Raw genomic sequence first — 15,474 nt, 5'->3', positions numbered from 1 at the left:
TGCCATCTTTTGATAATTTTTTAACTTAAGGCTCAATATCTTTATCAATATATGTTAGGGTAAAATTTATAATCTTTCTTTATTTTCTTCTCTTTATTTCGAATTTCCTATAATGATGTGACAGAGTAAATACTATCTGTTTAACATTGCCACTATCTATGCACATTTATTTTCTCAGGTCTTAAGTTTCATCAGCCTTCAAGACTGATGAATATAAGCACATATGTGTGTTCGCGATCTTTTTAGGTTAGTCCAATGTGTGTGACGTTTAACATTCAAAATCAATCAAAATATTTGTTGTAGGAAATTTATTATTTTAGTAAATAATAAGTTAAATGAGTTAAAAAAATAAAAAAAAGTTTTAAATTGAAAAGAGGGTAACATTAACCTTATTACAAATACCATATTGTTGTCGTAACGTAATTACATTTTTTTTCAAGTGAAATTGTATAGCTGAATACAGTCTAATCTTGATGGGATCGTAAATTATGTTTTGGATTCGGCCACTGTGCGTAATATGTGTCGAGGATATGGTCGTTTTCCACAATAATGAGATCCGTACATGTCTCAAAAGCTGAATGAAAATTTATTTTAATCAAACATTTAAAAGCTGTACAAGTCCTGATTAAAACTAAAACAAAAATCATGCATTGAAAGTTCACTATTATTTCCTCTTTCTAAAGGCAACTTAAATTTCTGATAAATTTTATCACATCTTGTCTAACTTATATGAATTTATGTCACTTCAATTTCAAAGTTTTATGTTACTTTGAGTGTGATATAAGAAAAACATAACATACAATAAGATTAATTCTTATATATACGTACATACTTCACTTAATTTGAAGAATGTTTATTGTATATCTTATGATTATTCTTGTTTGAGATAGAAGAGGGGAAGAGCATCAAATGTATTCGTATCGACGTATTTACTCGACGATACGTTTACTATGCATATTACAAACAGTGACATGACAATCATGTTATCTACGCTTTATTTACGACAAAATAAAAATGATTGACTTAAACGGATATTCTTCACATCTGGATTGATCATTATGGGACAACGTAAGTTAAGTTTCAGTTCTGCCTGTTTATTTTTTTTAAATGATATATTTAGTTTCATTTTCATAGTTCCCTCCAACATTTCACATGAAATAACTTTGCTGTCAATAAAAGATTCTACATTTTAACAAAATACAGCTAGAGTCATGGTCATTTTAATGTCTAAGTCGTAAGCGCTCTTTAATGTTAACATACTAGTACTGGCAAACGTGCCACAGAAAATACGTGTCAAATAGTTCATAGAAATATGACGATAAAAATGATAGATTCGGTTAATATTTGCACAAAACAGATAAACAGAGTTCGACATTTACGGTTTTACTAATTTCATTATGAGTTTGGTGTTTTTAGATTAACGTGTTTATACTTGATTAAATCTGCATTATTATGTGTAGAAATAATGATCGTAATAATAGGACTAAGTAGAAGTCGTAGTATTTGCACATTACTTATAGAGGAGATTGTATCAATAGATAGATATATTCTCGATGGATAGTTTTAAAAAATTGTGCTGGTACAGAAATGATAAAAAATATTTATTTCTTTTTGTGTATGTGTTTTATCAAAGGTGGAAACACACAATTTTTACGAGAAAAATACACTGAAAGACACTTCAACCGCAACGCCTACAATTTATTTTTTATTTTAAAATAATTGAGTGTAATAAGGTCATTGTTATTGGCAACAAATATTTAGCCTAAGTAAAAATGTCGATGAATGCTGCTTTAAAGAACCTTACTTGTAAGCTTCTATTAAAGTAAATAGAAATATCTTATCAAATGATAGAAACGAAAATTTAACGCAGCAAATTAACGTACAAGTTTTTAAGTTACGATTATTCAAAAGACAGAACGTCATTAATTGATTCCCTTGACGTTACATTTACGATCTTCCCTTGACATAACGACTTCCTGTGCTATAACAATGAATACACACACTGATTGGCTGAATATTTGTAATTTTGACAATAATTAAATAATCAATTGCATATGGAGTCAATTTGGTCTATTTCTATGCCTATTGACATCTCCGTTTTATAAAAGTCACATACTTGAAACGTTCTCGGGGATGTAATTTCTTGTAGTTTTCATGAGTTGCCCTGACAGCCATCCTACCTCATGGACCTATTCCACTGGTCCAACTGGTGTTATTCAAAATGACTTTTTAAATTAACTGAATACTTTTAAACGAACATCATAAATTTAAAAGCATATCAACATATGAATACTTGTATAAATAGTTTGCAGCAGTCATATGTTTCTGATTTAGAATGTCCTGCATGGTACATATCGATTGCGCGATCGCTGTTGAAATTGCTTGAACTTCTTATTACGTTTCAAAGACATTTTATCAGCGCTGCTAACATACAACAAGAATAATATTACATGATTGTAATAGAAAATGTGCACCCGTATCTCATTTCTCGTTTAAACAATTTAAGTTATACATATTAAATGTGTTGAGCCTGTCACCCGTTATTAGACGTGTCTTTCAATACTTAAGTTATTTTGCCACATACCGTATCTTCTTCTGTATCTCAAGTTAGTTGTATTCCTTATTATATATAAATAGTATTTGATTAGTTAAACAAAATATTGGATTCTTAAGCATATTAGTTATGTTAAATCTAAAACAATGATGGTTAAAATGGTTTTACCTACGAGATTCTTTTGTTAAATTGATTATAAACAGAGAATACAAATAAATAAGATTATGGTTCAACAATTGCGTATTTATTTTCTTATTAATAGTCTATTTTACAATCAATGGTTAATTAATAAGTACTAGAATTGTACTTCATTTTGTTAAGGTTTAAACTGTACTGTTTACATAGTAAATCGGACAGTTATCATTTAAATCAGTGGCTACTTTTGTATATCCCCTCAATATGTGTTAAATTGTCCATGGAACTTTCGTGCATTCTGGTATGAAAAGGGTAAAAATTGACCGAAAATGCTCACTTTAGCCGCTGGTTCACAGACACTTGCAAGATATATCTTACCTCTTGCTAGAACTTAGCCATTTCTAGTTGAAAATAAGGGAATTATTATATTTTTGGCTAGGGTTTCTAAATCTAAAAAGCTAAAAATCTTTGTTAATTTTAATACTTTAAAATGTGGCTTTTTAATTAGGTAAAATAAAATATTATATCGTTGTTGAGGTTATTTTTTAAGTTGTGAATTACTTGAAACTTTAGATTAAAAATTAGACTATTAATAAAAAAGAAATACACAATTATTGAACCATAATTTTGTTTCTTTGTACTTTCTGGTGAAAATTGATTTAAAAAGAATCTGGGTAAAAACTGGAGGTAATCCTGTTACAACTCAAACTAATGCATAGATCGTTACATGACCCTTATCTGTCTTATTTAAATTATTAGATTAGTGGATTACTGTTTGTCAATGATAATGTGAGAGTGACGTTTCATTTTCTATATACACAAATATTTCAGTAAACGACTGAAAAGTTTAAACAGGTCAAAATAATTCGAATATAACAAATACATTGTAGTTGCTTATATGTACATGTAGTGAATGTATAGATACTGGTGGATTTGGTAAAGTTGTTGGGATTGCATGTAAGCTAACAAAATATCTTCCTTAATTTCGTTTTTTGTTGTTATTTTTACATCAGACGAAAATGAATTATCATTCATAATATTATAGTGTTTGCTTATTTTATCTAACTCATAAACTATATACATTTTAATGCCAGCATTACAACGGAGTGTAAGTAAATTCTTGAACACCGTGGAATCAAATGTCATGCAATAAAATTATTTTTTATGACATAACATGAGAAATACGATATTTTTTAAAAATATAAATAATGTAACTTGAATCAAATGTACAAAAAATAAAGCAGTTTTATATGATACTTACATGCAAAAAAACAAAACGCATGGAGGCCAAATATAAAAGAAAAAAAAAAGAGAAAAAAAAAATTCAAAAATAAACTTTTAAGATTCCTCATTTCTTCTTAAATTTTATACAGCCCGCAACGTTGCATCATCACCAAAGAAGAAAAGACAACATCCTTAACAACTGCGTTACACCAAAAATATTTTTCGATATTTGTAGGATATATTACTAAAAGGTTTGATAACATGTGCGATATGATATATCATTTTTCCACCTGACCGGCTCGTCAGTCTATTATCTGAATTGAGCTGTTTCACTACCACATATTTGTTAACCTCTTTATATACATCGTAAGTTTTCTTCAGAACATATATCAATTTATTTTGCAGCATGGCGAAAACATGCAGAAGACACGAAATGGACTGAAAAGGTATTTGTACTTTGCTGAAAATAAATTGAAAAGATAATCAAAGCCTGCCTCAATTGCTACAAATATGCTCTTTGACTTAAGCCATAAAGCCTGGAACTTGTGTGTTTGTTTGGTGCATTGAGTTATTCTTTTGATCGTTCGTTTGTTTGTTCAAATGATTATAGGCATTTCAAAGTTGACATTTTTTGCTGATAACGGGCATTGTAATACGAAATTAAATTACTTTGTAAGATAAGGGCACGTAGAAGTATGTTGTTATTTTAGCATTTATATGAAAATTTAAAAAATGTTTTCATCATCATTATGATTTTAATGACGGGCACATTTGTTTACCATTCATGACAAACTATTTAACTATTCCACCATTAAGTTTATAAATTATCACTCGTACTACTATGTGGAAGGAATGTTTGAAAAGGTTAATGGCCAATTATGCCCAAGAAATGCTTTTACTTCTATCTCTCAAAATCTCTCTGTACCTTTATAATTTCCAAATTGTTGCTCAATTTCAATTGCATGAACAATCGTTTCTTTCTGTTGCTTTTGTCGATAAAAATAGTCAAAGAGATGTAGTGTTTTCTATGAAAATATGTATTCTTCTTTGGATAGTATACATTTTGCTACTATTATGACAAATATTTTACATTAAACAGTACTTTCTTCATGAAAAACACAACATCTAACAAAGTACTCATCAACCACTATTTAAAGTAAAGATATTCATGTTTGTTCTTTTTAGAGAAGTAAAGAAGTAAAAATATTTGTTTCTGAGGCAAAATGTGCCTTTAAATAGCATTTGAGATACTTTAGGCAGTTTTTATTTTCCTTTCAATTTTAGTATAGTAAGACACTGAGGTCAAAGGTAAGAAAGATAGTTCTGAATGAGACATGTAAACCTACATTATTATTGCTGGGACCATCTGGTCACGGAAAATCGACATTGATCAATTCCATATCGACTATTAGCAATAACAGACAATCAAATATAGCAAACAGTGCGTCAGCAGCTTCAACACAATCGACAACCGAGGTACTTATTAATTTGATAAAACGTAAACATTTTTTTTACTCGAATTGTGGTTTTATTGTTTACTCAGTGCCTTAAATTCGTAATATGCATAATGTAGTGTACAATAACCTTATGACACTACGGAACGAGCAAGGGCTTACAGGTATGTTTTAACAATGTGTAATAACGTTCCTATAATTAAAAGCAAATGTTTTCTCTTTATTATTTTCATCATTTTAAAATAAATCCGTAACATCACCTTGTACTTTAAATTTAGTTTCGCAGGTACGAATTAAGAGGTTACCTTGACACCTTTCGGGTCGCGGATACAGCAGGTGTTACTTTGGAAGAAAATGAGCAATATTTAGAAAACATTCTTGAAATTATAAATGGGCACATCCGTCCAAATAAAGAGGTATTTAAAGATATTATATGCTTATCTTAAGGTAAAATACTTGTATTGCTGAAAACATTCAAAATCTAGGAATATCTTACTGAATATGACTAATTTGAATTAGAGATTACACAAACTGTTTTAGGAAGGTGCAATCCATTTTAGTGGCCAGGTTAATTTGTTTCACCACTTCTAAAAATAAAAACCAGTTTTTAATGACACTATGTATTCATTATACGATTACTAGTTAAAAAAACACATATTATCTGTATGAAGTCAAACAAATTATTATTTTTACTTTTTTTTCTTGTTCTTTTAAAGACTGTGTAATAATTAACAGTATTTTCAAGTATCAAATTTGAGCATAGTATATATTTAATATTTTCAATTCTAGATTATGTAAAAGTAGTAAAGTAGGAATTAAAACTTCTGAAAACATCAAACTTTCTACACTCCCCAAATGCTTAACATTCCACACCTTAAATCAAAGGGCCCCAAACTCTTTGGTATTTCTGATCTTTGCTATCTAAATCGTACAGTATATCGTATGTTTGTATTTTCTTTGATATACTATAATTCATCTTGCAGCGACTGCGTTTAGATTTTTTGCTATAATAACAGTTTGAGTTTGTTACATACGGAATTTTGCATGACCAGAGTTTCTAACTTGCATTATGAAATCATGTACATTTTGTTATGACAGCAACCCAAAAATGCGCCAGTATTGCAAGGTCCTTTTGTTTTACATCTGATAATTATATTTAGTAAACAATTTTATCCAAACAATAACAATTTTATTTCTGATTTATTTATTTACTTTTTATTTGGACTTTTTCTTTGTACGCTGCTGACAGCTGATTTATTTCTCAAATTTTGAATAAACGTTAAAGGAACTTCGAATCAACTACCATTTTTTCTTTTTCAGTGGAAAGTAATATATGTGTCATTTGTCAAATTGACATTTGCGTGTGGAAAACAAACTATTTTTGTAAGATTTTAGAAAGTATGATATAGGATATTTGGAATTTGCACTAGTACTGTTATTTATTTAAACACACTTATGTTACCTACAATATTCTCTCACAAGATGATAATTAAATTAAAGACTCTTAAAAATAATATATTTAACATATGAGTATTCTTACATTCTCAATGCAGAAAAATCATACTATGAAGCGTTATACTAAAATCAACCACAAAAAAACACAACAAATTATAACTTCAATTAACCTTAAAAACAAATATCTGAAGTTGAAAGAAATATATGCGAAGGACTTCTTACTGAGCATGAATGCTATATGGCCTTAAATGAAATGAAAAATCAAAAAAGTCCCAGATCAGATGACATAACAAGTGAATTTTATAAAACATTTTGGGAAACAATCAAAACTCATTATATAAAATCTATAAATCATTCATATTTAACAAAACACTTAACAGCACTATAAAAACAAGGAATAATTTCGTTAATACCTAAAGAAGGAAAAGATACATTATTGTTGTCCAATTGGCGTCCTATAAGTCTTTTAAATGTAGATTATAAGATTGCAACAAAAGCCATTGCAAATAGATTTAAGAAAATTAAAAAGCAACGCCCAAACTGGGTTTCTAAAAAATAGGTATATTGGAGAAAACATCAGATTGTTATCTGAAACTATCGAATACTTATACATTAAAATGAACCAGGTTTATTAATTTTTGCTGACTTCGAAAAAGCTTTTGAAAGTATTGATCATGATTTTATTTTTCAATGTTTAGAGAATTTTAATTTCAAGGAATCTTTTATAAACTTGCTAAAATTATTTTTCAATGAAATAAGTAGTGTGTTAATGATGGCAACTTCTCTGACAACTTCCCGATACGTAAGACAAGGATGCCCGCTTTCATCTCTGCTCTTCATAACATGTATTGAATTACTAGCAAGTTATATATTAAAATATGATAATGATATAGACAGAATTATTGTTAATGAAAAAGAAATAAAACAAATGAATAAATCTACTATTTTAAAAGTGGGGTCTCTTAAAAACACTAATTAAATATTTTGCCAAAATAAACACTTTAAATGGACATCTGAATCCGCAAAACCACTGGGCATGACCTTTTAAAACGACATTAAAAAAACAACATAGATCTTAATAAAAAGAACAACATAGACCTTAATTTACAACAAAAACTTAATAGTTTCAAAAATTGTCTAAAAAAAGGGAACACAGAAAAAATTAAAAGAGATATATTAGAAATAGATTACAAAAATGGGGGGGGGGGGCTTAAAATATAAATATTAATTGGTTTTTAAATTCAATTCAAATGATGAGAGTGTGCTTTGGACTGTAATTTATATAAAAAAAAACATTGAAAAAAGTAAGAGGAGGCTTAACATTTGAATGTGAAATAAATAATCAAGATATCAAAACTATTTGTAAACACAGAAAAAATACTTCTACTCTTTTGAGCATTTCAAAGATTATATAATTTAGAAAATAATGCATTTCTGAAGTTCTACCAAATCATCACAAGCATAAATCCTAATGTAAAACAAAATCATCAAAAAAGATGAAAACATCTTATAAACTTCAGTAAATGGGATCAGAGTTTGTAAAACACCAAATAAATTACTAATTACAAAGCAAATGAGGGTAAAACCAAAAGCAAAAATCAAATCTGAAAATAAATGGGAATTTAAAAGTGTTTTGGAAAATAATAATACAAAATGGAAATCAGTATATAGCCAAATTTTAAAGCTTTTATTGATACCAAAATAAAAACTTTTCAGTGTAAAAATTTAATGCAAATAATTCCAACAAATAGATATCTATCAAGTACTTGATAATTTAATTTTAATAGATATCTATTTGTTGGACTTATTTGCATTAAATATAAACACTGAAAGTGTGATTTCTGGCCTAATATTCAATCATTTATTTGTTTTCTTTTAGTTCCATATCAGTTGCTAATTATTTATTCTTAGGTATTGGTTTGCCTGCCCGTACTCTGCCGAATGCCCTTCCCTGTTATTGTTTGGGGTCCGCAAATGGCTTTTGTTACTGGGTTCGGTGGGTACTGCGTTTATTGAACGCCACCTTTCCTTGATGATCTTGTTTATCATATTTTCTGTATCATGCAGCCTGAAAGTATAAAACGTCTTTTCTGGGAATGTCATCATGTTCAGGCTATGTGGAACAGACTAGGAAACTTTTTAAATATAAACGGGTATTTTGCAGTTGGAAAAGTGATGTAATAAATTTCATTATTTATCTAATGAAATCTTATATTTTTCAACAGAAAAATAGACAAAAGTTATCTTTTTTAAACATTTCCTGTCATATTTAAAACTTAGAATTACTATTAAAAAGAAATTGCAATTATTCAAAATAAGGATGAATACCATCTATACTATCTTAAGAAATGGTCCTTTATAAAATTATAGTAGTATTCTTTATCACAAACATTAAAACATTAACTTTTATTAAGATTTAATGACAAACTTTAAATATGCGTTTTACGATACATGGGTATGATCTCTCTTTACACACATTCCCTCTTTCCTTTTAGCTCACAAGAACCGAAGGTTCAGGGTGAGCTTTAAGTATCAAGGGGGATACTCCGGCGTCCGCCGTCCGTCGTCATGCGTCAACAATCATCTTCTTCTCTGAAACAACAGGGCAGATTTTCCTCAAATTTGGTCTGAAGCATCCTTGTGACAATCACACTTAAATGTGTTCATGCCATTTCAATTGACCCTTATTAGGGGTCAACAGAGCTAAAAAAGAAAACCTTCACACATCTTCTACTACTTAATTAAATTATGGATGATCTCCAAACTTTGTCGGTATCATTCTTATGTAAAAACCTTTAGACATCTTCCTCTACAGAACTAATGAATGAATGATCATCAAACTTTGTCTGTAACATTCCTAGGTAGTCTTTATGTTAATTTGATTCGCGTTTTTAGAGGCAGCTAAAGCTAAAATTAAAAATATCTTTTAACGTCTGCTTCTACAGAACTAATTGATGAATGATCACCAAATTTTGTCTGTAGCATTTTTAGGTATTCTTTTATCAAGTTTGCTTATATGTAATTTTCCTAACCTGTTTCAGTTCAATGTTGTAAACTCTACAAAGGATGGCGACTACTATATCAAATCTCCAGGCGAATCCGACAAAGTTCATTGTGTTATTCTTGTAGTTGACATAAGAAATTTTGACAAAATGAACACGGCTTTCAAAAACTACAAACGTTCAATCCAAAAGATGTTAGCGGAACTGAATAAATCAGGTAAATAAGCAGATACAATTTAAACAACTGTAATGACTAATAACATGTTTCAATATCTTTCACATATTATGAAGTTGACATGTTACACGGCCTTGTAGGAATTTTAAGAAATACCATTTTGTTATTGTTGTTATATTTTTTATTCAGATATTCCAAGAATCCTGGTTCTAACTCATGCAGATAAAATGGATAGTAATGTAAATGAAGACATATCAAAAATGTTCTACAGTGAAAAAATAAAAGAAGCAGTCGAAATCGCGAGTGAGGCGCTTGGTATACCACTAGAAAACATACATCCGATCGTAAATTACTCAAATACGAGCTATGCAGTTGTCGAACCCATCCTACATATTCCGATTCTTCTCGCACTACAAGCAGCTCTTTATTTTGCATCCGACACGCTGAATAAACGAATGTGTTAATATAAGATTATTGTAATTTAGATTGTATAAGACGTGTACACAACTGAAAACCTATATTTGATACGACACTAGCCGAATTTAATAAAGGTATTGTAACTGCGTTTGAGTCCATTCGAATCAGTCTTGTACTTGACAGCATATTTGGCAATTTATTTCACACCACCAATTGTTAACATTTTGCAATTATATTTTCAGTTCGAGGACAGTATGGACTGAAGATTGATTGTTACGTCTTGATAGAATTATGATGCTTTATGATGGTTTATTCGTTATCAAATAGTGACTTAAATAACCATTGTATATTTAGAAGTGTTTCTTTTAGAAAATACATATCTATCATTTAGTTTAAGTAATAATATAAACATAGTGTATCAAGTTTCGTCAATCAAACAGTACTTTTGTGTTCGGGGTTTATTATTACATAAATTGGTGTATTAATACAGTTTAAATCAATAAACAGTCGGAAAGTATAGTTATTAAACTATTGGCGTGTTATTAAAATAGTATATTTTTCCAATTATAATTGGATAAAGATATTTTATTTCACGTTTGTCATCAAAAATATTTCGCTATGATAAACTCATGATGTTCTTGCTTATGGGTTGGTATTTTGATTGTTTATGAGAACATAATAGCAACCTTCATTATGTAACATGGCAACAATACCAAAACGACCCGGTGCCAGGTTAGTTGTCAATCTTGAAAATTGTTTTTCCGGTTTGATAAAATTTCTATTACATTCCATTTAAAGTGAAAGAGCAAAATGTCAACCCTTGACACTAATTTTTCAACCTCGTCTAACGCCTCAGTTGGCATCACTTGCTTGAATCATTATTTCCTTCACATTCCGAGGGATGTTATAGCAATTCCTTTGACTTTTCCGGAAAATAATAAATGATAAATGTGCGTGCGTGCTTGTGTACATGCGTGCGCGCGTCCTTGTGTGTGTGTTTGTTGGTGTATGCGCGTGCGTGCGTGTGTGTGGGCGTGTGCGTGTGTGTCCGAGGGGAGGGAAAAGTGGAAGATGAAATGGAAAGAAAAACATAATAATTGTACATAAAACGAGAATTTACGCCTAACTAAACATTTAGCTTTTAATAAAGAACATGGCACCGCATTGATATGGAAAAAAACACTATTTAGGGGTATATCTGATATAAAGTGTACCTTACCTCATACTGAGTGCCAATATTTTCTTATAACAAACTCTAAATGATATGGATACCCGCAAAGCGACATTCTAATATGCTAAAGTTACAAAAGTGATATAAATAGGACACTGACTCCCAAGACTAATATCTTATTACTCAACTTACATTACAAAAAGTGTTTGTTGAACAAACATAGAATATATCAAATGTCAACTTTCGAGTAATTACCAAGTAAGTAAGGCGTAAGTGTCTCTTTGTACATTATTATAGGCTTAAACGGGCACCTGATTCGGCCAGTTGGTGTTCTGTAATCTAGCTTGATAGCTTTCCAACATTAAGAATATGGCGACGGTTGCGCTTCTTGAACTTAAAGCGATGAGAGGCAAGTTTTTCAAAATCACTTATCAGGGCGCAACATATGGAAAAATAGACAAATACTATGCTAGGTCAGTCACATTGATTATAAGAACTGTCCGTCACATAGTTGTCAGCTCAGTCTATCAGGACCAATTGTAGATAAAACACATACGTAGAAATCAGGTTTGATAAAACCTAGCTGCAAAAGAGTCTTAAAATTGCTGCTAATTTTGGAAAAAGAAAGATAGAAATTACAGAAACAGTTATAGAATTTGATGAAATACTTCAATAAGTTATGATATCTTCGGTCTTGTTAGAGACCTTTGCTTGTAATGAAAATATTATGCTAGTAACATAAATCATTAAACATGGGAACATGCCCAGTTAAATCTGACTATATCTTGTTTTTGATTGTATACAGGCTATTTCATATTTTTCATGATTCATGATACAATATACCGGTGTTATAAAATATCGGTAAATACCGGATTGATTCTACACCGAACAGGCTCTACATATATGAGAAAACCAAATAGTTATTTCACAATTTTGCTAATTCGTGAAGAAATGCTCTTAACTATCGATGTATATTCCGTCTGCAGTAATCAAGATTAGCGTCGAACACATCAATTGCATTGGATTTTGAAAGTAAAGGATACATTTTTCTTCCACAGTTAAGAGAACCACCATTAACAGTAAACCATTTATTACAAGAGGGGACGCAACAATCCAAAACTCATAAGAACAATTTTATTTATTTTATTTATTCGTTTTTGTTTAGTTGTACATTGTACAAACACGGTAGAGATCATGCGCAGCTCATGTGGCGACTTTTCAGATTTACTGTGAATGAGGACCTTAGTTGTCCCTCCGTGCATGATAAACTTCCTCACATTAAAGACTCCAAAGTTCCTGGCATGATTTTACTTTAACAACTTAGCCACGGACACCCCTCAACATGACAATAATTCGATATGTTTCTGTTTTTGTGGGAATTAATCAAAACTAACTATTTTTGTTTTATGTTTTATTCATTTCCCTACATTATAATTAATGTGTTCATCTTCCTTTCCCAAATTTAAATTTGATTCAGTTGTATGTTTAATGATAACACAATCAAACAGATTCCATTTTGAAATGGGAGCATGTGTTAGAATTTCAAAAAACGTTGAATTAGCAACAGAATATAATTAGACAAATATTTTCTGTTTAGCAGAATGTCACGAACATTGAGGATTATTAAAATTTTATATGCTGCTATAGGGAACGTCATGGCACTGCAACACCGCACTTCAGGGTCAAAGCCATAAAATAAACTCTAACATCCAATATATCAGCGCAGCTTGGACAGTGTCAGATGAGTTCTGCGTAAAAACCCATTATGCCCAAAAATGCTTTTATATTTCTTCTTAAAATATTTTTGTGTACTATTGTATATTCCAAAAGCTACTCATTTGCTATTTTCCTGAACTTCTTGTTCTACTACTAAGTGCTGTTAGTTACAGTGAATGGAAGTAACAATTGCTTCCTTAATGACAAATAACTTCTCATTTACTTGTATTTTCTTCGGTTAAGAATATCTAACATGCTCTGAAATTACATTTAGATAATACATGTATAGCACTCATATTTGCTTTTTTAAAATAAGTAAAATTAATTCTTTACATGATGCACCTGTAAGATAGCAATATAACAAACAATCACAACATATGTCGGAAGTACCATTGACGTAAATGTTACGTTACGGCATGAAAAATGTACATTTATCTATCTTGTGGACAATATGGGGACTAATGCATCACATCAGTATTTATCTTTAATCTAACATGTGAGCTGACATGATCCAAGGAACAAGTTATGGTAAAAACGTTATTTTGTAACATGATATAATGTGCATACTTTTAAAATCAAACATTTGTTAAAATTAACCTAGATTACAGAGTGGGTTGAATGAAAAAACACTATTTGTATGTTAGTTGTTTAAACGGTTAGGAAAATGTAGCTTAAAACAGTGATTTATTATATTAATATTATACGTAATTAAAATAATCAATGACATTCTTTTACCATTCATCATGACGACAATTGCGATTTCATGATCATTGACGTCTTTGTCTTAACTTATAGAATTCAAGTTGTTAGTCAATATTTCGCTGTATTCGTTTTCATTTTTATGTAATTCTCCTTTTCTTCTCTAATCTTATGTAACGGTCAATCCTTGCATACTTGTCCTTTACCGGCTTTGTCCCAATGACATGACAATGTTTATGATAATGTTGATTACATTCTCTAACCAGTTACGTGATGAATTGTTTTTGTATGTAAGGAAGTCACAAAAATCTTCCTTTCCAAAAACTATGGTAAAGTTTTTCGGTAACAGGCAATTAATTTTCAACATTTTAAAAAATTGTGCAAAACTGTTTGGAGCGTGATAACAAACATCGATGGTTTGTAACATTTTATAACGCTCTGATTCACGTAAATTGTATTTTGATGACACACGTGGACTTTCTCCCACATCGCTGTTGTGGATGAAAATGACCAATACTCTCATAAGTATACTTTCTGAAAGATATAAATTAGGTGTTTTTTTTTTAATTTCAAAGTCAAATGTAAGGACTTGTTCATTCTTTTTAAATTTAAACAGCAGGGTGTTAAATATTAAATTTTATTACCACTGTATTACATAATATTGCACAATGTGTATTGTACACTTCCATTGGATTGGCCAGGCGGTAGGTATTAAACAGATTGACACGCGACCGTGGTTGTTTGTTTCCAGCTAGATATTGTATAAATATCTTTCAACCGGGACGTTTTAGAACCATGACATAGTTGATCACATACAATTATGAAAATCGTAATTTAAGAAACTTTCATATATACCGATCTCATCAATGTTTATTGATTTGTGAAGTGACAATTAGTGTGACTTGCATTAAAAAAGTATTAACATGTGTTACGAGGAACCGGATAAAATGAGTGTTATTTCACTTTCCTTAAAGATTTTGAAAAAAATAATAACTATTTAAACTATATTTATGTGACTTAAAAATTATCTGTTTTGCATCGCAGTCAAATAAAGGATAAAATCAGCTAAACTAAACACTAAAAATGCATTATCACCGGCCTGTTCTGACTATTTTCAGAATGCTAATTAACCTCGATTTTATATGTTACAAAATGTCTTTTATCTTTTTTATGAACTATTTCAACAACAATTTAGTTGACTCCAATTTGAATAAAAGATATAATTCCACATTTTCTTTAAAAAAATCTAAATGTCAGGTCCGTGACCGTAAGCGGGCCCACCTAAAGGGGGGGATTCTTAAACAATTTCCTTTTCCATTCTTTTTTTGGCACTCTTGGCAACAAAGCTATAAAGGAATCTTTTCTATTTTTGTTTAAAGCTATTGTATACAATTTAGAAATTACTTTGATACATCTTTCGTTGTAATTCCTGTCTTTATAGATTTCAACTGTACAGTAACTTCTTCAGAGTT

The 15,474-nt window shown here is 30.1% G+C and overlaps 1 protein-coding gene across 1 annotated transcript; it reads left to right on the top strand.

Annotated features, from left to right (window-relative positions):
* The first annotated feature begins 972 nt into the window (after positions 1 to 972).
* On the top strand, positions 973 to 12,234 carry LOC132745707 (interferon-induced protein 44-like). The gene is made up of 6 exons (XM_060734671.1): positions 973 to 1,068; positions 4,319 to 4,359; positions 5,198 to 5,389; positions 5,646 to 5,783; positions 9,864 to 10,041; positions 10,189 to 12,234. Exons 1-6 carry the CDS (start codon positions 1,059 to 1,061, stop codon positions 10,461 to 10,463), a joined length of 834 nt encoding a protein of 277 aa, XP_060590654.1. The 5' UTR covers positions 973 to 1,058; the 3' UTR covers positions 10,464 to 12,234.
* Positions 12,235 to 15,474: the final 3,240 nt, after the last annotated feature.

Source organism: Ruditapes philippinarum, unplaced genomic scaffold (assembly GCF_026571515.1).
Source record: "Ruditapes philippinarum isolate M1 unplaced genomic scaffold, ASM2657151v2 ctg2360_1_1_1_1, whole genome shotgun sequence".
Lineage (NCBI taxonomy): Eukaryota > Metazoa > Mollusca > Bivalvia > Venerida > Veneridae > Ruditapes > Ruditapes philippinarum.
The sequence above is the reverse complement of the archived record's forward strand: the minus strand, read 5'-3'. Positions and strand labels throughout refer to the sequence as shown.

What these genes read in the sequence shown, in the direction of transcription:
- LOC132745707 (XM_060734671.1), top strand. An exon ending in ACACGAAATGGACTGAAAAG is followed by an intron (nt 4,360 to 5,197) that starts GTATTTGTACTT and finishes TTTCAATTTTAG; the next exon opens with TATAGTAAGACACTGAGGTC. An exon ending in AGCGGAACTGAATAAATCAG is followed by an intron (nt 10,042 to 10,188) that starts GTAAATAAGCAG and finishes TTTTTTATTCAG; the next exon opens with ATATTCCAAGAATCCTGGTT.